Here is a 19,615-nt window from a genome sequence, read left to right as displayed (position 1 = left end):
AATCTGCCACAGTACTAATAAAAAAATCGATTGGCACATATCCTCTCTTTTAATTGCACTCACCACTAATCGTGCGACTCACTTTTTATACTAACTTATTTTAGGCTATAAAATGTTTTGACATTTTTAGCTATAATTGCTTTTATTATGTACTCCCTTTGTTTCAAAAATATATATATAATTCTTACTTTTTAAGAAGTCAAATGATTTAAATTTAACCAAAGTTAAAAAATACTAACATTTAAAATACTCCCTTCCTCCCAAATAAGTGACCTTTTCAGATTCATAGCTAAAAGGTCACTTATTTTGGAACCAAGGAAGTAGAAGTATCATTATATTTATTAATGGAATGTATTTTCATGAAATCAAAATGTCGTAATTCGAAATGGATGAGTAACATTGAGGGCTGAAGAATCTTTTGTTCATGCATCCTCAACGCCTAGACCTTCACTTTTTTACCCGGGCATCGCCATTTTTGCAATGCTGCAGATTCCAGTAGTGAGAGAGGTAAGGTGGATCTGCGTCGCCGTCTTGCGTCTTGTGTGCGATCCGTTTTCTCGCCGACGAGACGACGGCCCGGGCTTCCATTGGAAGCGAAGAGATAGCGTGGGCCCAACCGGAACAGCCCAGTATTCCGTTCGGTTCCTTCCGAAAATACCAGCACCACAAGGAACAGGAAAACACACACACTGCCGTTTCCGAATGGCCACGGCCGTGCTCCGCCGCCCACTGCTCGCCGCGCTCCTCCCCGGCGGCGCCGGGGCGTCCGGGCCCTCCTCCCGGTTCCGTCTCCGGCGACGTAGGTCCCCGCCTCCTTCGCGCGCGGTGTCTTCCGACTCCCCCAAACCCGTCGCCTCCACCTCCTCTTCCGCCGGCGGCGACAGCCCCGAGGAGGAGCCGCCTGTCCTGCCGCTCCTCCAGGAGCTCGCGGTAAGACGACGTGCTTCCTCCAGTGTCTAGTCGACGCTGCTGTCTGTTCAAAGCCCTAGCTTTTGACTGTTTCCGTGCCATGCGGCTGGTAATTTGGTTGGTTGCAGGATTGCTTGGCTCTTCCGCCTAAGTTCCTCGCTCAGCTCCCGCGCGACCTTCGTCTCGACGTAAGTGTCCCATCGTTTTGTTTTAACATCCCCCTGCTTATGCTTGTTCCCACATTTGTTACCAAAGTGGAAAAATTCCATTCAGAATATTATGCTCTCTATTAGTGAAAGTATCACTAGTAGCATAGATACTTCAGTAAGCAGTATGCATCACACAACGCCACACTGAAATCCTACTCTCTGGTGGGAAAATATATTTTGTTATAACAGCACTTTTTCCCCCCTTTGTTGAAGCTCAATGATGCCGCGTTTGATCTATCCAATGGGCCAGTCCTTGATGAGGTAGGCACCAAACAACTCAGCATTCAGCAATTGGATATATGCTAGAGGTTTCAGTGCAACGGTGCTACCACGCGCGCTTACAATGCTCATTTCTTTGCGGAGACATAGTGTGGCCAAGAAGTGGGAGATCTGCTCCTGAACCTGGCAAAAGCATGGGAGTTGGCTGATACATCAACATCAAATAGCATCGCCAAGCAGCTGCCGTCAATGGAACCCTACTTAACGCGCAGCGCCAAATCAGGCATGGACTGCATCCATATGATGTTGTCACTTGTCAACATTCAGTCCTCGATTGATTGATTGATTGAAGGTTGCGTCCCTTGCTGTTTGCTTTACATATTGTAGCGTTTGGAAAGCGGCTGGTGTCAGCTGGAAGGAGGTTTCAGTCAATGGGGCAGTACGGCCAGGGAGAACTCAAGAAGGTTAGCTACTTGCTCACGCTCTAACCATCAGTTGTGGTCGACCTTATTCCTTGTCGATGCTATGAGTGGGATCAGAGATCAAAATGGTTCCACATACCTTTACAAATCCTGTATGCTCTGACCTTAGCATATGATTTATATAAAGTTCAGGTCAGCAATCACCTGCCGTAGTTTTGCTAAAATAATGGTTCCACATAAACATTTTTTTTTGTAAAAAAAGTTTGATTCTAGCATGACAAATATGTCCACTACTTACAGCAAGGCATTTTTTTTTCTCGGCATCATTGCTAACTTACCTTGTATCGATTATTGTCAAGAGATTAAACCACAGGGCATGTACAAATGTAACATGCTTTTGTAGTACTTCTGTAGATTGCTGAAACAATGATCAAGAATGGTAAGCTACTATCGACACGCCCAGTGGTTCAATCTGATGTTCAGGCTATGAAAGAAAAAAGGAGACTTAAGGTAATAAGCTTCTAAGCACTTTAATGACCCCTATGTGAATTGTGAACATGGTTTAAATCTCGTCTTTTGCTCCTGCCAGTTTGGAGAACTTGAGTTCGAAGTGACTGCTGAAAGTGCCAATATCGGTGCTGCAGTAGCGGCAATTTTTGGGTAACATTCAGACTCCCGCAAAATTTCTTATTCTGAAAGTATAATTTGGATTTCACTAGATTGATATTGGTCAATTCTCAAGTATACATAGTTTATGGGACGCTTGGTATGATGTTGATGCTTCACTTCACGTGGCTACATAGTTTATGCCAACATGATTCGTGATTCGTCGTCGAAAGATTCTCCTAAGTTAGTTAACACCATTTATCAAATGGATAACCTAGCGGTGCCCTTGATTGTAGAGACACACCACACTACAATTTTTTTCTTCTATTTTCTTGTCACGGGGTAGAGGGTAGAAATAGAATTGCGCCCCTGGCGACTGGCGTGGAAACGAGGTTCAAACCCTGGTCAGCCAGTCACATTCTTTGTCTAAAGAATTCACCTCCACATACTTTGCAATTTTGCATTATCATTGGAATGCCCTACTGGCTGGTTTAGTGCATCTGTGATATTAGGAAGTAAATACATCTGATCTGACACTTGTTTCTTGATCCAGATTCATCTCATGGCAACTAGCACAAGGTGTGCAAAATGTTCCTGACAGTACAATGCAATACGCAAATGACAAGGTAATAAAACATAGCTAACCTGAATATTTATAAAGTTCAATCTACTTGTGAGTTCTATTGACCTTCCAGCTAACTTCTCCCATACCCTTTTCTTCCAAAAACAGTCGCTCAAGACCGCACTGCTTGTTCTTGGCTATACATCTACCGGCCTATCCTTATTCGCGGCTTTTGGGCTGCTGTTGCTAGCCCAACAGATTAACTCTGGGAACAAATCGGAGTAACTGACAGACACTTGCTGAAGTTGTGGACCTCATGCCATGCCTTTCTATGCTACAATAAGGCAGTTCATAGCGAATTGGCATGTGAATAGCTATACTTTTGACACTGGAACCATGTGTATGCAATGTTATGTACAAAAATAAAGAGCCAGTTGTCTGTGATTACGAATAATCGGTGAAGATCCTGAAGCAAACATGGAAGTCAGCTTGGGACTGACTGAAGAACAAATTGTTAATGAACACAACAGGTCAACAGGGAACTGCTTGTACTCAAAATTTTGCTTTCAGAATGTGGTACTGCTGTTACTCAAAACTGTAAAATTTTGTTTTTTTTACCATCATAGTTACTTATAATGAATGAGTAAGAGCATGATATATTCTGCATAGTTTTTAGCGAGGAAGAGCATGATCTTTCCTATGAATCTGCAAGCTCAAAAACAAGAAACCGGGAAACAAGAGTTGACGGTATCTTTTTTTATTCTAGAGCTCAGTACCACGTATCTTTAATTATGTTCCGCGTGAAATCTCTTTCTTTTTTATATTATTGTACTGAAAAAAAGAAAGAAAATTCTCTATACGAATCTCAGACTGATCTGCCATGGTGGCTAATCCCAATAATTTGGGAAGCCCAAATCCAGAGCGGGCCCAGCCCAGAAAATTCTCTATACGAATCTCAGACTGATCTGCCATGGTGGCTAATCCCAATAATTTGGGAAGCCCAGGTCCAGAGCGGGCCTAGCCCAGTTCATCCTCCACCTGCTCCGCCGGCCGCTCTTCTTCTCCCCTCCCTATCCCCGGGGACCTCACAGGGTCACAGCCACATCCTCCTCCACTGCGCCTCTCCATTGCTCCGTTCCATCGCATCTACCACGCCCAAACCCCTGCTCCCCCAGGAAGCAATGGCTTCCCCCACCCAGGGCCAGGTCATCACCTGCAAAGGTAACCTTCTTGATCTTGTCTTCTCTAGCTTCTTCGCATCGGTGGTGGTACTAGTTTCCTGGTGGTGGTGGTGTTCGTATACGGCGTTCGATTTGATCTGGCGTGGGAGGTTCATGGCTGGCCTGTGCGTGCAGCGGCGGTGGCGTACGAGCCGAACAAGCCGCTCGTGATCGAGGACGTGCAGGTGGCGCCGCCGCAGGCCGGCGAGGTCCGCGTCAAGATCCTCTTCACCGCGCTCTGCCACACCGACCACTACACCTGGAGCGGCAAGGTATTGTCTTTTTTCCTCCAACTCACTCATACTCGCTTGGTTTTTTCTTCCAATCTAGGGTTCTTGGAATTCTATGAACCAGTCACTCGCATGGGTGTGGTAGCCATAGTGGCAAATGACAATCCTGACGCTGATGGACAGTCGCTGTTCTGATGCAATTCGGCATTATTCTTATTTTGTCACTTCATCTTGTGGCTATGTTCCTAGAATTTTATAGACTGGTTGATAAAAAAAATAATGTTCCTAAACAAATACGAGGATTTGATGGCGCACTGTAAGACTTTTTCCTACTTCCCCTTTCTAACCGGGGATGGTGTCATAGGCGGTAACCTAAGGTGGCATTTGGATGCAGGGTGGGTTAGGGATAGGGCAACGTATCAGGTGCAAACCAACGTATTAGGGTGGGTTAGGGATATGGATATGAGGTGGGTTATAATTTGGTGGGTTTGGGATGGAGATAGAAGATTCTATACCATTCCTTTGTTTGGATGGACTAGTTTGGGTTAGGGATAAGATTAACAAAAATAAAAAAGAAAAACAAAAATAAAGAAAATAACTACATCTCCGAGCAAAGCTCGTCGCTGCCATCTCCTTGCTTCCACAAGCTGTTGGGTGGTGAAGCATGCGGATGGAGGCCAGGATGCAACCAGCAGCAAGCCATAATGGGCTCTGCACTACCGCAGTCTGTCCTGGAGCAACCTTGACTCCATGGCGTCCACAGGATGGGAGGGAGAAGCAGCTGCTGTGACGAACTGGATCTCAGTTCTCGCAAAGCAGCCACGGAAGGACGCGAGGTGCCGCTAATCCACCGGATCTCCTGCGATGCTGGGCCGGCCCAGGCGCACCTCACTGCAGAAGTGGGCGACGCGGCGGAGGAGACAGAGAAGCGGAGGCGGCGACTCTGCGGAGCCGCGCGATTCGACATCCGCACGCCTTCGGCTTGGGGGAGTGCCTAGCCGGGATGCAGGTCGCCGGCGCAGGCTGCTGGGACCGGTGGAGCCGGCCTGGCGGCGTTCCTTGCGGGGGAGCAGGACGGGTTCTTGGCGGGCGGCGAGGTCGGGGTCAGCTGTCGACAGCTGCACAAGCTCCTATCCAGGTCATAACCCACCTCTCTCGATGGGATAGGATCTTCTGGGAAATGAGGTCTGCATTTCCCTATCCTCTTTCCTATCTATTTCCCTTTCCCACAACCCAAACAGAGGATATAATTTCCACCCTATCTCATATCCCTATCCCAACCTCCATATCCCACAATCCAAACGCCACCTAAGAATATTGCTGAAACTTGGTATTGTTAGTTAGACGCATGCTGTGCAGTTGCAGGTATATTTATTTATAGGGTGTTTGGTTTGAGGAATGGGTTAGTCCATCATCTTTTCACTCACTTTTTTGTTTGGTTTGTGGAATAGAATGGGTTGATGCATCACATCATTCCTTACAAGCTAATAATTAGTACTAGTGTGAGGAATGGAATCATTCAACCAAATTTGATGAATGGACTCATGATTCACCATCTCATCTAGAGTGATTTGATTCCTTAAACCAATCACACCTAGTTGACCATGTGGTCCTGTCAGAATGCTAGAATGATATTAATACTTCCATTTTCTATGCAGGATCCTGAGGGTCTCTTTCCTTGCATTCTTGGCCACGAAGCTGCCGGGTAATAAGCATATATATTTGCTTCAGTTTCATACACGAAGTAACTCATTGTTGGGCTTGCTTGTGTTAGTAGAGTTGTGGAAAGTGTCGGCGAAGGAGTAACTGAGGTGCAGCCTGGGGATCATGTCATTCCTTGTTACCAGGCAGAATGCAAAGAGTGCAAGTTTTGCAAGAGCGGAAAGACCAACCTCTGTGGTAAGGTTCGTGGTGCCACTGGCGTGGGTGTCATGATGAATGATATGAAGAGCAGGTTCTCTGTAAATGGAAAGCCCATTTACCATTTCATGGGGACATCAACATTCAGCCAGTACACTGTGGTGCATGATGTCAGTGTTGCAAAGATCAGCCCACAGGCACCCCTAGATAAAGTCTGCCTGCTCGGTTGTGGTGTTCCTACTGGTATGTTCTTTTCATATATGTTTACTGGCTTTTATGTTTAGGATATAAATTGCTAATTCAGGCTACATATTTGTCTGCTCACACACTACATTCTTTTGAGGATTCCTTGATCCTCAGGACAGTTATCCTGTCATACAGATTGTTGTGTGGCTTAGTGCTAAGTAACTTTTCATGTGATACTTATATATTTGTCTGCCTCAGTGTATTGCTTTATACTCGTATCACTACCAGCGTTTTTTTTTCTCATTGTTTGTGCCTAAACTGCAATAGTTAGCACCAATGTTTTCTTAACATACTGAATCACCAAGATGTTCTTACACCTGTTTATGATCTATGCAACTAGCAAAAAGTTAGTGGTTTTGATCTCATGCAGAAACTTGCACGCCATTTCTGTTTGTGATGACGTAAATCCCTATTTTTTAGTCTGTGAAATGAATTAATTGTGAATTACCATACTGCTGCTACACTGATTGAACTACTGAGTACTGACAACATGTTTAGCAGCTTAGCACTTTTACATATTTTCTCATTATCCTCTAAATGTTTTCCAATAATAAGTGGTATTTAGTTTGTGAGTTTGTCCATACATCTAACAAAGTACAATCATCCAGGTCTTGGAGCAGTGTGGAATACTGCAAAGGTTGAAGCTGGCTCTATTGTTGCTGTTTTTGGCCTTGGCACAGTTGGACTTGCAGTAAGTTTCTCTTATTAGGTCATTCTCATAAACCTGAGTTAGTGAATAGGATTTGACTTCTGAGTTTCTCTTTTAGGTTGCTGAGGGTGCAAAAGCTGCTGGTGCTTCTCGAATTATTGGCATTGACATTGACAATAAAAAGTTTGACGTTGGTATGGTTTATATCCTTGCAATTCTGTTCATCGACCCTCTATTCTCCTCTTGCGTTGGTTTTTGTTTATCAGCTGGTGAAATGGGCAAATCCAGTTTCCTTTGTTTCCAATGTATTTGAAGTGTCCATTCTCTTGTGCAAGTCGTGGAACCTGTTAATAAATTGAGACTACTAAGTTTTGTTGCTTTTTGTTACAAGTGCCCACCTTTATCTAATGTGGAACAGAAAATCTCCAAAGTTATGTTTTGTAGGCTGAACCTAATAATTTCTACCATGTAAGCAGTATATCTACAGCCCCAGCTAATAGAAGTTCAAAAGCATATTGTTTATGAAGTGCAGGAAAACTTTGATGCAACAACTGTAGTTACTGAATCTGAGTGACTTTTGAGTTCTGAATTTCCTGAACCTGATTTTTCTTTCCTCATGTATTTTTTTGACAACATTCCTCGTGTTAATGTATTCCCAATGGTCAAAGGTACATTTTGGGGATATTGTCAATTCCCAAAACAATCCATGAGTGCAAATGTACAAACTTGATACAAGCAGTTGGGGTAGCTTCTTAGTCCAAATTGCCTTTTGGTACAGGATGTGCAGTTACTTGTGCCTCCTCTAATCTTTGTCTCACTGTTTGCAGCAAAGAACTTTGGAGTTACAGAATTTGTTAACCCAAAAGACCATGACAAACCGATACAGCAGGTCTTAGTTGATCTTACAGATGGTGGCGTGGATTACAGTTTTGAATGCATTGGAAATGTTTCAGTTATGAGGGCTGCACTGGAATGCTGCCACAAGGTAAGCATTCCCATTGCAATATCTGGGTGTTGCTGCTTATGTCTGAATTGCATCTTGTTTATTCAGCCACTTGAGAGTACTATATCCTTCCCTTCCACTTATTCAAATTTGGGGTGCACACCTGTAGGGCTGGGGAACCTCTGTCATCGTTGGTGTCGCTGCTTCTGGCCAGGAGATTGCCACACGGCCATTCCAGCTCGTTACTGGCCGTGTCTGGAAGGGAACAGCTTTCGGTGGCTTCAAGAGCCGAACCCAGGTCCCATGGCTTGTTGATAAGTACATGAACAAGGTACGGCACTATCATGAACACTTGCCAAATCAAGTGTTGGATGAAAATTTTTGTTCTCCGCTCAACCAAAATTTGTGCTGTCTGCAGGAAATTAAGGTGGACGAGTACATTACCCACAACATGAACCTGGCTGACATCAACGAAGCTTTCCACCTGCTGCACGATGGTGGCTGTCTGCGTTGTGTGCTGGCAATGCAAATTTGAAATTCCTAAGCAAAGCCGTTTGCATATATGTCGGCAGAAACCGTCTTTTGGGACTAGAACTCCTTTTGCCTCGTTTGGCCTGTTGGAACTAGAACTGGAAACCCACTGTTATAATAATATGTTGTGTTCGATGGCTGATGATGGTTACTGCTGTGTGCTAGGTATGTGGTACTTGTTGATCTGTACCACGGTTGCAAATAAGTACTATTTCTAAAATAATTTTATGCGTGTCAAATTTCCTTGCATGGATAATTGAATGGCATCAAGCATCGCTCATTTTATCTAGCTTAGCCCAAACGAGACTTGTAAAACAAGGTTGACCACATCTAGTTGCTACAGTACAACTAGTTAACGCTACAGTATTTGCAGCGGTGGCGGCAGCCGCAACTGCTGCAATAAGCGCAACCGATTAGGCCCAATCAGGGGAAGATGTTTACCATGAAGTACGATACAAATTTACAGGAGTACAATGATACAGGTACACTGACACAACATTCCCCTCTGGTAACTAAATAGCGTTACAACCAAACTAAACCCTGGTGTCAAAAATTCTTCTGAAGCTGTTCTCGGTGGTAGCCATGAAGCTGTTCTCGGTGGTACACTGTCGCACGGAAGGTGGGGACCTTGGGTGCGGCACGGCTGCATAGAATCTCTTTCCTATCCCTATTCACCTGACCACCTCACAAGAGTCCTGATTTCCATGCTTCTCCTCGGCTTTAACTCCGTTGCCTGCTAATTATAATTGCAAAAAAAAAAAAAAACATAAACCATTACCAGACCAGAAAAATCGGATCAAAACAATGCTACCTAAGTATAGGACAATGTGGCAAGTTGCATCACAGTCCAGTTTGCAGAGCACTACGGAGGTGTTTGGTTTAACACGCTTTTTCACTCACAATTTTGGTTGGCTCAAGGAATGGAATAGACTGAAACATTCCCACCCCATCTCTCACTAGCACATGGTTAACTTAATAATTAGGAAGAGGTTCATCCTACCATAATTCATGGGATGACCATTCCATTCTAGATGGGGTTCCTCAAATAAACATCATATACATAACTAGAGTTATTCAGTCTTCTGTGACATTAGACTAAAATGAAACTTCTCCCTGCCGTTGACCTAACACACTTTCATACAGAAACTAGGGTCAGAGGCTGAAAAATGAAACAACAGAACAGACAACTACATATCCGTACAACATTGAAAGCATTCTTATTGTTCAGTTTTTCTTTCCTTGTGGCTATAAAACACTCCCTGTTTCTTAATATTAAGCCTAACCACAGAGTAGAAATAAATAAACTCGTTGGAAATAACATATTGGGTCATATACGTATGATTCAGTGATGCCAGAGTTTGTAGAAATGTTGATTCATGTTTGACCAATTAAAATAAGCTACTAGGTCAGTTCAACAGCAAGATGCATGCATTTGTAATTTTACAGTAATTGTTTGAACATATGCAAATATTAATCACTTAACCAACATTAAGTGCAACGACATGATCGTTCGAGTTCTAATATGCAGGATAAGAACAAGTCAAACGGCAGATGGAGGCTGTGTAGGAAGTGTTAAGAATTTGAGTGCTTACCAATCCGAACCCGCAATTTCCTCTCACCAGTAGATGGCTTCTTCTTCATGTAGCAGCTATTCCAATCACCTCCATCTTGCGAATAATAATCCATCGGGTAGTCACCATCAAAATCGCCACCACTGCAGTTGCAGTTTCCACAAGTTCCTGATCCTGAACAACACCCACTACCACATTCACCACCACATTCCCTACTCCCCTTCTCCCACCACCCAGGGACATAGCCCAGTGCGACATCAAACTCGAAGGTTGTCAGCACTGGCTTCTTGAAACCCTCCCCCCAATCGATGGACAAGCGAGGACAAGCAATTTGCACCCAAGCATCAATCGAATCTCCAAACAGCTCCATCCTTGCCGGGGAAAGCTCCGACACGAGCACCACTGTGTGCTCCAACTCTTTCTCCTCCAGATGCTCTACCACCCTGTCGAGAACCTTCGTGCTCCCCTGCCTTCCCAGGGTGCCGAGTATGACTCCCCAGTTATTGGCCTTCCTCGCCGCCAACACCGCCGCTTTCCTCGCCTGCTTCATGCCAACATGGTCATACTCCTCCAGCACGAGAACCCCAAGAAATGGGTCGAAACGGTAGGCCTTCACCCCGGGATTGGCGATCATAAACGCCTCGAGGTGGAACCTCCCGTCGGCGACGAACACCACCGCGCCCACCTCCTCCGATTTCTTGAGCGTCGGGGCGGTGCACCCCAGAATCTCGCCGGCGGAGAGCGGCTTCGCCTGCGGCACGACGATGTCGCGGTAGCCCTCTTTCGTGAGCATCTCGCGCGCGGCGTGCACCGCGGCGATGAACTGCACGGTCCCGGCGATGGCGAGGCGGGGCGCGGCGGCGGGGTCCGGGAAGGCGTTGCGGACGGCAGCGGCGAGGCGAGCGGCGTCGACGCGGATCTCGACGAAGACGTAAAGCACAGGGAGGAGGGAGGACGTGACGGGGACGAGGCAGGAGTGGCCGTAGTGGACGAGGACGTCGGCGGCGAGCGCCGTGGCGGGGCGGTCGGCGAGGCAGCAGGCCCCGTAGGTGGCGTCGGCGAGGACGAGGACGTCGTTGGCGGGGTCGGGCTCGAGGTAGGGCGCGAGGAGGTGCGAGAGCGGGAGCGCGAAGAGGAGCAGGCCCTCGGGGAGCTGCAAAACCACGCGGCGGGCGCCCGCGGACCGTATGCGGTGCGCCGTCTTGGGGAGCTCGAAGTTGTAGCTGGCCGGGAGGAGGGACGTGGCGGCGGTGGCCAGGGTCGGGTCGGAGAGGATGGAGAGCGGGATCGGGGTGTGCACGAAGCGCTTCGGCGGGTTGCCCGGCCTCTTGCTCCTCCTGGTGGGGCTCGGCGGTGATGGCTCCGCCGCCGTTAGGGCAAGCGAGGTGGACGCGTCGCCGGCGTCCATGGCGGCGGCCGGCGGGTGGGAAAGGCTGACGAGGGTTTAGTTAGTCGCCGGCGGGTGTCTTTTCAGCAAAACAAGACGACGAAGCGAGGTCAGACAAGTGGGCCCCGGACAGATACGGCCCGGCCCACACACGCGAGTCGCTATCGAGTGGCGTGGCCACTGCCCAGCCAGCCAGCCCGCCAGGAAAAGGTGCAGCCTCGTCAGAGTGGTGGGCCAGACCGCTTCGCCCAATCCAGCGTCGCCGTCGCCGTCGTCGTCTTCCAGCTGAGCTCGTGGTGTCTCCGCGCCTGGCAATTCCGTGGCCGTTATCCACTCCTCGTCTCCTCGGCAGAAGAAATTTTCCAATTTGGCCTTGGAAAAGCGGCGACCCCAGAAAACGGGAGGCCCCGCCCTCTCCAGTCTCCATTCCATTCGAAAAGCCATCGCCGGGCGAGCAAAAAGGGGGGGATCGATGGCGACGTGCTCTCGCCCGCTCTTCGTCTCCGACTCCGCGTCCTCCGCCTCACCGTCGCGGGCGTCCCTTCGCCGCCTTCACACGGTGATCACACCCCGCTTGTTGTCTCTAACACCCATCCTTCCTTCCTTCTTGGTATATACTTCATGAAAGCAATTGTGTTCCGGGTGGCCGGGTGCGGCGTGCGGCGTGCGGGTGGGTTCTGGTTGAGGGGCTACCTACCGACAGCTACTGTGGGCCGTGTTCCTGTTGATTGCTTCTACTGTGGCCTTGTTGATACTTCAATTCCTGAGTGAACCTTTGCTGACTGAACTGCAGGTAGCAGCAGCATCGATATGGGAACCCCTGCCCCGCACACCACTGTGGGCTGCACCCTGCCGTTTCGCCCAAACGAAGCAATGCTCAAGGAGATCCACCGAGTGTTTCGCGAGTGGACCATCCGTGTCCAGATTGACGCGGCCAATAAGGAAAATGCTGTCTCGTTACTCTTCACTGATGATCGTCTTGCACGGCAACCTCAGCCGGTGCTACAAGGCCATGAGCGCGCTGCGGCCAGATGGGGCATCCAGGCACTTCATGTCTGCTGGTTTCGGACGCGTTGTTTTAGGGGTGGTGCTGGTGATGTCCATCTCGGCAGCTTCTTATACAGCACCTGCGTGTAAGTGTTCCAGCATCGGTACAACCATGTGGCTTTTTATCATCTCTCCGCATTCTTTCTTATGTCTGCTGACGCCTTTGTGTGTTTGGTTGTTGGGCGATCCAAGCATCGGCGCTTACAGAGGAAAACTTGCTTTTCCTGGAGGCTTGGCGTGCGGTTGATCGAGCATACTATGACAAATCTTTCAATGGACAAAGTTGGTTTAGATACCGTGAAAATGCCCTTCGCAATGAACCGATGAACACAAGGGAAGAGACATGTATGATTCTTGCATATTGCCTCAACTTTGCTTTTGATAACTAGAACCAGAACCTGGCCTTTCATACATCACAACCACACTTCTGTCGTGGTCAGAATAACTGCATGAGGCATTTGACAGTCATTTAATATAGTGTCTCAAATACATTTGTCACCCACCAAGGACAAGTTTAAGTGTTTAAAGGAAACCACCATCGCATATTGCCCCAAACTTTTCTATCACAGACAGATACTACAATGTGTCTCCTATGGTAGGAGCTAAATTTCCAAACTGCAGTGTTAGTATATTGCTAATTATCTATGGGAATTCTATGATCCAGAACTCAGGTGCATTGCAGATTTGTGTGAAAGCAAACCATCACACTGTACAATTTTTATTTCATATGATCGTTTTGCTTAATCAATACTGAATTTCAGATGCAGCAATCAAGAAAATGCTTTCAACATTGGATGACCCATTTACTCGTTTCTTGGAACCTGAGAAATTGAAGAGCTTGCGGGTATAAAACTCGATCATTGATTCCCACAAAAGCCTTTGATCCAACTAGTTAGTGTAATCTGTCTCACAAAGCAGGTCATTATCTTTTCTGAAGGAAGTCTGGTACGCAAGGCGCACTCACGGGTGTAGGTTTGTCGATTGGTTACCCAATGGCAATTAATGGATCGCCTTCAGGAGTTGCTGTCATGACAGCCACCCCTGGTGGTCCTGCAGAAAAGGCGGGCATTCTTCCTGGAGACATCATTTTGGCAATTGATGACAGAAGCACTGAAGACATGGATATATATGATGCCGCAGAACGCTTACAGTAAGGCCAACAATCATTACTATGTAAATATAATCAGTGGCTAAAATGCAGTGTTACAAAGAAACAGATAATTATATACTTGCATTCCCTAGTTTTGGTTGCCCTAGGTGGACTTTTTCTTGATATTCTTAATAGAGTACTCTTCTTAATAAGAGGTGATGTTCTTCTGTCAACTGATTTGCTAGGGGCCCTGAAGGAAGTTCAGTAGATTTGTCTATTCGTAGTGGGACCAATACCAGGCATGTTGTTCTGAAGTAAGCCAATCATACAATCCCCTTTTACTTAGTGAGAACAGAAGGGTAAAACCCATTTACTGAAAACTAGCCATTAAGTATTCCATCCTTTTTTTATTATTTTCAGGAGACAAACAGTCACTTTAAACCCAGTGAGGTCGAGGATGTGTGAGATTCCAGGTTCCAAAGATAGCTCAAAGATCGGTTACATCAAATTGACAACATTTAACCAAAATGCTGCAGGTTTGCCACTTTGTGAAAGTTATAATGTCATTGTGAAGCATCATGATGTTTTTCAGATGCTAAGTCGTGCTGAAGTGCTGATTATGTCAATTCATTATCGTCCTACAGAATCTGTTAAGGAAGCCATTAAGACATTAAGGGACAACAATGTTAAATCCTTTGTGTTGGATCTGCGGAATAACAGGTTTGGGACTGCAGAAATTGGGATATATGTTGATGTCTAAATGTTTTCTTTATTGAAATTTTAACGTGGTTATGTCTTATGCAGTGGTGGCCTTTTTCCTGAAGGAATTCAAATTGCAAAGATATGGTAAGCTTGTTTAAACCGCAAATTGTTTCATGGTATGTGAGCTTTATCCATGTCTGGTGGCAGGGGCGGACACAGTGGTGGGGCAGGGGGGGCTCAAGCCCCCCCCCCCCCCACACACACACACCCGTATCGCAGCAGTGGAACCTCCTGTGGAGCCCCCATGAATTTTTAGGCAAAGTTCTATAGTGTAGGGGGGGGCTGAGACTTAAGATCGAACAGCAGTGTTGTTCAGCCCCCCTGAAATATTTTCTGGGTCCGCCGCTGTCTGGTGGCCTACTTAACTGTGCATATGTCCTGGTGCACCTGGAAAAATCACTGGATTACTAATTGGCCTTCTAAAAGAGAACTTTTAATGGTACCATCTACTCGAACAGACGGGCTGGAATATACACTAGATCTGATCATTGAACTTTCCAGGCCAGTACCTTTTGCCTGAATAATTTGTTTATGAGGTTTTCCTATGCAGTTGCTTACTAAACACGGGAGCACTCAGATCTAACCATTGGCAACCTAATCTCCCCCTGATTCTTCCTGATTGTCGCCATTGTTGGAAACTTGTTTGTCTCTATTGTTGCATACTCAGTAGTCAGTAACTCAAGTTTCAAGATGCCAAGACCTTTTGGGGTGCCACTCTATGGTCCTAACTCAGTCACCATACGTCTTCTCTGATGAAGGCAGCAATGGTGCTGTGCTACATCATTCTGATGGATAGGCTCCATTAGTCCATTGAAACCTGTGTCAGTAACTGAATGGAACTTCCAATTGTTATTGATAATTAAGTGTTCAATTTTTTTATCAACGATGAGTCGACACCTTACCGTACGTTATGACAAAAGAAGATAATGTGATATCCACGTTCTTGTTCGTATTAAGCACAAATTGGAAAAGATTCATCAACAGAAGTGCAAAATCAATCTCTACGGTATTTTTAGAGCAATTACTCCTGGTTTGGACGTTCAAGGAGAAAATCAAGGGAGGCAAAGCCAAAGAATGCTTTCCTAGAAACATAGAAATTCTGTTCTTTCTTTTTTTTTTCTTGTTTATTGAAAGATTACACCCTCCAACAGATCATACTCCTCCTTATCACCATGCGGGGTACATAAAAGTTCTAACAAATCTAGTCCATAATCAGAAGAAGTGAATGGTCTATATTCAGTAGATTAAAAAAGCTCTTATATAAACTTATCTTCTGTCAATCACCTTTGTATAGGTTGTGCATGCTGTCGCAATATATCTAGCGACTCATCACTCAATAGCCTTGCAATAAATAACAACTGCTATATAAGTTAATTAAACTTTTAAAATTTTAACTGATATATCTAAGCTGATTGAAGTATATTAACTTTTACTCCTGCTTTACCAGGATGGACAAGGGTGTTATTGTATATATATGTGATAGCCAAGGTGTTCGTGACATTTATGAGGCAGATGGAGCTGATACGATTGCTGCATCTGAACCTTTGGTTGTGCTGGTATGACCTAGCGTTGCTTAAAGAAAACAATGACTGATAGATTTAGTTAATCTTTACCTGGATTGTTGCATTTTCGTGTCATTCTGCTTTCCTTAATTTGCAGTTTCTTAGGTTAGTACACATCAAATGATACCACTTTTAAACTTGTTAGGTAAATAAAGGAACTGCGAGTGCAAGTGAGATCCTTGCTGGAGCACTGAAAGACAGTAAAAGGGCAGTCGTATATGGGGAACCAACATATGGAAAAGGGTATTGCTTTCCCCTCCCCCTATCATGATCTCCTTGTTCTTATTCTGAATGTGTGTTGTCTCACTCCCATTACCTGTGGACATTCAGGAAGATTCAGTCAGTTTTTGGATTATCTGATGGATCTGGCTTAGCTGTAACTGTAGCACGCTATGAAACTCCTGCGCATACCGACATTGACAAGGTAAGCATAGCCATTTGCTAGTCGGTGGTTAGGGGAAAAAAAGGACAAACAAACCAATTCTTTGTGTTAAAAAACAGAATCTGATCACTTATAATTTTAGCTGTTTCTGAGTAGTTGTGAATGATGTTTTTTTTTAGGTTGGTGTGATTCCAGACCGACCACTGCCAACGTCGTTCCCTACAGATGAAGATGGCTTCTGCAGCTGCCTTAAGGATTCGACGGCTGCTTGCAATCTGAATGCTGCTCAGCTGTTTGCAAGATCATGACCAGCCCCTTCACTCATCATTTTGGGTCTTATGGAGTGTACAGATAAGCATGGTGTTTCCTAGGAGCTGCTTGTGCGTGGTGTGTGGGTAGTTCAGCATCCATAATTCATTTCATTAGCATTGATTTTTGTTCTAGTTTTATCGCCTCCGAAATGGAAGTATTGTTTCTGGTTGAAGTCACGGTCGTGTTGAACAGATCCTTACTGCAACAATTTTGAATGGAAGCACTGAGGAAACCTGCAAATTGTTTTCATTGTCAGTCATTTTATGCATCAGTGTTACCGAATACATCTCACTGGACCAAGCCATTCGTGCTGGTTCGGACAAATTTTGGAAATTTTGGAAGAGCTTCGCTGAAAGCCAGTGTTGAAGCTAGAGTTGGAGACATGGGACTCTCGTAAAGCCTAGGGCGGTGAATAAATGAAATACTGACCAGACCCGTTTGAAACAGGTCCGGTCCTCAAAGCTCAAGTCGTTTACCATCATGCCAGAAAGACAGGGAAACACGTCTCAACAATGAGCAAACAAAACTTGTAAAAAACTCAGGTGCAAAACTGTAATATCATTAGCTCACGAGTTACAAATCACAAGGTTGTTGGATTACAGGACCCATGGCTATGATTCATTGTGAACCGTCTAGTTAAACTCAGCCCGGGTTTTTAAGATCATGCTCAATGCAGCTGTAATGAAGTTGGACAGCGAAGAATCGGTAGTCCGCCCAAGGACCTGGTATCACTGGTCCACATTTTGTACACCATCACCGCCTGTAATGTGAGAACAAAGAAATTTGTGATAAATGGGTGACTGAGACCAAATGGCAAGGCAGACAAGCATTCAGTGGTGAATGCCAACAAAGGTAGTCAAATTTCTACTGCGTTATAGAATAGCATAAGAAGTCCACATCATGCAACAAATCATCAGCATTTACATAGTAGATGGCAAACAGACTGTCCAGATATAAGTACATATATCCCACACAAGGGAAAACTCAATTTAAGATAAGTTACTAACATGTTTACCATTTGTCAGGAAGGCCAGCACATCTATTCCACCTTCGCAACTTTCCTTTGCTCAATTTGACCAGTCAAGTCACATTGCATCTCAGTCCAGCTGATTGGGACCAATGTACCACCTGAAGAAACACATGGGAAGCAACATTAACAAAATCTAGAATAATGGGAGCAGTTCCATGTATTCGTACAAACAAATTGCCTTTTGCACCCTTTCGTACCAGCTATACTTTGTGCTGAAACGACTCCAAGTTCATTCTTCGCCGTGGAAAGGTAATATGCCCTTGCATCACCAAGGGAAAGCTTTGACATCATTTAAGGATCCAAAGCCAGCCAAAAATTAACTACTCCAAACAAGGAAGATATTCAAAGCGAAAGTTTAAAGATTAAAAAAAATGATGACAGTTGAAGTAGGTAGATGTGGATAACCCAAGGGCAAGTGAACCTAACCAAGGATGATAACAACTTAACAAGAGAAGAAAACACAGATTGTCTGCACTGCACCATTTGCCTTAATTAAGGATACAACCATAGCTTTAACAATGTCTCCAGGCCGATATGACTGGTACATATCCACCTTGTCAATTTCTGTTGCACGAACATCTTGCTGCCTGCAAGAAAAACAGGGGACATATATGAGAAACTTTCCCTGATAGATTGTCTATAAGTCTCTAAGATGAACAAGAGCATGGATCCAAGTATAGAATTCAGCAAGCAACTAAAGCAAATGTAGTGCAAGACATCAACTGGAAACAATAAAAGATGGAAGTGAGACAAGGCAAAACAAAATCATGGGGAAGGCACCACCTTATCATGCCAGTGAACTTTTCTTTGATAGCCTTTGAGTCGACACACATGATATCTGCAGAGGCCATTCTAGCCATAACCTTTGTTACCTGCAAAAGTAACAGGTTTCAGGAATTAGCAGCTTAGAAACTTCTGCTTTTTAAATAAACCGTTGTGCACATCTATGTTGCGTAACTTCCTTCAGCAAAGATGCCTGAAAAATACCACTGTGTGTCCATTATTACCCTATAAAACTACAGAAGTGATGGCTCACACTGCCAGACACATGCATCGCCCCACCTCCAACCTGAACCAGGGGATGCGTGTGGCAATTGGAATCTCACACGAGCATGACCATTGAATGTTTCCACAGAAACAGGTAAATTGCAATTCTGTAAACCGATGTTCAGTATTGCTGAGGGATCTTAGCATCTTACTCGGGCGATGATGACGCTTCCCGGCTGCGGCACAGCTCCATGGGCCTTGTGCCCCACCACCTCCACCGTGGATCTCTGCAGCCCAATCGAACCAGCTCATCACACGCACCAACAAAAGGAACCCGTAAACCCTACGAAGCTAGCCCTACTTGGTCGTCGGAGCCAGGTGCGGGCGGCACGATGCGGCGGCGCCCGGTGACCGACGCGCGCACGGAGCGGCCGTCGGCGTAGGCGCCGCGTCCGGCCGCGAGGGTTAACGAGTTGCCGAGCAGCTCCCCTGGTGTGACCACGTCGCCGCCGCCGTCGTGGTCCATCGCGGTGGACGCCATTGGTAGCTGGTGGCTGGGGTTTGGGGGCAACGCGGGGGAGGAGGGTTTTCGTTGCCTTCCTCCTCACTCGACTACGTGGGTTTCCTAATGATACTAGTCGTCAATGGACTTGACACTTGAGAGCAATGGGTTTCCAGGCCCAAATTACAGATTAGGCCCATTTGTTTTCTTTTCATTATTTGGATAGAAAAAGTCCTCTTGTCATTCCTCAATACGCTCATAGTCCGAATTTCACCACTCCACTAGAAAACCGAGATGTTTATGCTCTCTCAATATTATTAAAACCGCTTGTTTTCTACCCTCGAACAAAACAAAACAAAACAAAACAAAGATGTTTA

General features: G+C 45.6%; 5 protein-coding genes across 8 annotated transcripts; 3 read left to right on the top strand and 2 right to left on the bottom strand.

Moving 5' to 3' along the window:
- The first annotated feature begins 647 nt into the window (after positions 1-647).
- On the top strand, positions 648-3,595 carry LOC136467965 (uncharacterized). The gene is made up of 9 exons (XM_066466814.1): positions 648-930; positions 1,038-1,097; positions 1,332-1,379; positions 1,488-1,620; positions 1,725-1,801; positions 2,174-2,269; positions 2,349-2,419; positions 2,919-2,991; positions 3,096-3,595. The coding sequence occupies exons 1-9, from the start codon at positions 703-705 to the stop codon at positions 3,210-3,212; spliced, it is 903 nt and encodes a 300-aa protein (XP_066322911.1). The 5' UTR covers positions 648-702; the 3' UTR covers positions 3,213-3,595.
- Positions 3,596-3,923: 328 nt separating this feature from the next.
- On the top strand, positions 3,924-8,746 carry LOC136467963 (alcohol dehydrogenase class-3-like). 2 transcript variants are annotated; one of them, XM_066466810.1, is made up of 9 exons: positions 3,924-4,148; positions 4,283-4,419; positions 6,036-6,082; positions 6,152-6,480; positions 7,092-7,174; positions 7,251-7,326; positions 7,960-8,117; positions 8,245-8,406; positions 8,494-8,746. In XM_066466810.1, the coding sequence occupies exons 1-9, from the start codon at positions 4,109-4,111 to the stop codon at positions 8,608-8,610; spliced, it is 1,149 nt and encodes a 382-aa protein (XP_066322907.1). In that variant the 5' UTR covers positions 3,924-4,108; the 3' UTR covers positions 8,611-8,746. The 2 variants fall into 2 exon arrangements, with proteins under 2 accessions (XP_066322907.1, XP_066322908.1); XM_066466811.1 differs by having other exon boundaries at positions 3,934-4,148; positions 6,155-6,480.
- A 273-nt stretch (positions 8,747-9,019) lies between these two features.
- Positions 9,020-11,848, bottom strand: LOC136467964 (uncharacterized). 2 transcript variants are annotated; one of them, XM_066466813.1, is made up of 2 exons: positions 10,199-11,848; positions 9,020-9,339 (listed from the first exon to the last, which is right to left on the bottom strand). In XM_066466813.1, the coding sequence occupies exons 1-2, from the start codon at positions 11,583-11,585 to the stop codon at positions 9,278-9,280; spliced, it is 1,449 nt and encodes a 482-aa protein (XP_066322910.1). In that variant the 5' UTR covers positions 11,586-11,848; the 3' UTR covers positions 9,020-9,277. The 2 variants fall into 2 exon arrangements, with proteins under 2 accessions (XP_066322910.1, XP_066322909.1); XM_066466812.1 differs by having other exon boundaries at positions 9,020-9,342; positions 10,199-11,587.
- A 43-nt stretch (positions 11,849-11,891) lies between these two features.
- On the top strand, positions 11,892-16,968 carry LOC136467961 (carboxyl-terminal-processing peptidase 2, chloroplastic-like). The gene is made up of 13 exons (XM_066466809.1): positions 11,892-12,123; positions 12,358-12,697; positions 12,804-12,956; positions 13,373-13,455; positions 13,553-13,761; positions 13,947-14,015; positions 14,122-14,237; positions 14,346-14,421; positions 14,506-14,547; positions 15,911-16,019; positions 16,171-16,268; positions 16,356-16,449; positions 16,587-16,968. Exons 1-13 carry the CDS (start codon positions 12,037-12,039, stop codon positions 16,713-16,715), a joined length of 1,605 nt encoding a protein of 534 aa, XP_066322906.1. The 5' UTR covers positions 11,892-12,036; the 3' UTR covers positions 16,716-16,968.
- A 264-nt stretch (positions 16,969-17,232) lies between these two features.
- Positions 17,233-19,615, bottom strand: LOC136467967 (uncharacterized). 2 transcript variants are annotated; one of them, XM_066466816.1, is made up of 7 exons: positions 19,098-19,615; positions 18,949-19,023; positions 18,533-18,621; positions 18,252-18,336; positions 17,947-18,028; positions 17,727-17,847; positions 17,233-17,479 (listed from the first exon to the last, which is right to left on the bottom strand). In XM_066466816.1, the coding sequence occupies exons 1-6, from the start codon at positions 19,275-19,277 to the stop codon at positions 17,759-17,761; spliced, it is 600 nt and encodes a 199-aa protein (XP_066322913.1). In that variant the 5' UTR covers positions 19,278-19,615; the 3' UTR covers positions 17,233-17,479; positions 17,727-17,758. The 2 variants fall into 2 exon arrangements, with proteins under 2 accessions (XP_066322913.1, XP_066322912.1); XM_066466815.1 differs by having other exon boundaries at positions 17,735-17,847; positions 19,098-19,612.

Source organism: Miscanthus floridulus, chromosome 7 (assembly GCF_019320115.1).
Source record: "Miscanthus floridulus cultivar M001 chromosome 7, ASM1932011v1, whole genome shotgun sequence".
In the NCBI taxonomy this organism is placed as follows: domain Eukaryota; kingdom Viridiplantae; phylum Streptophyta; class Magnoliopsida; order Poales; family Poaceae; genus Miscanthus; species Miscanthus floridulus.
This window is presented reverse-complemented; position numbering and strand designations above follow the sequence as displayed.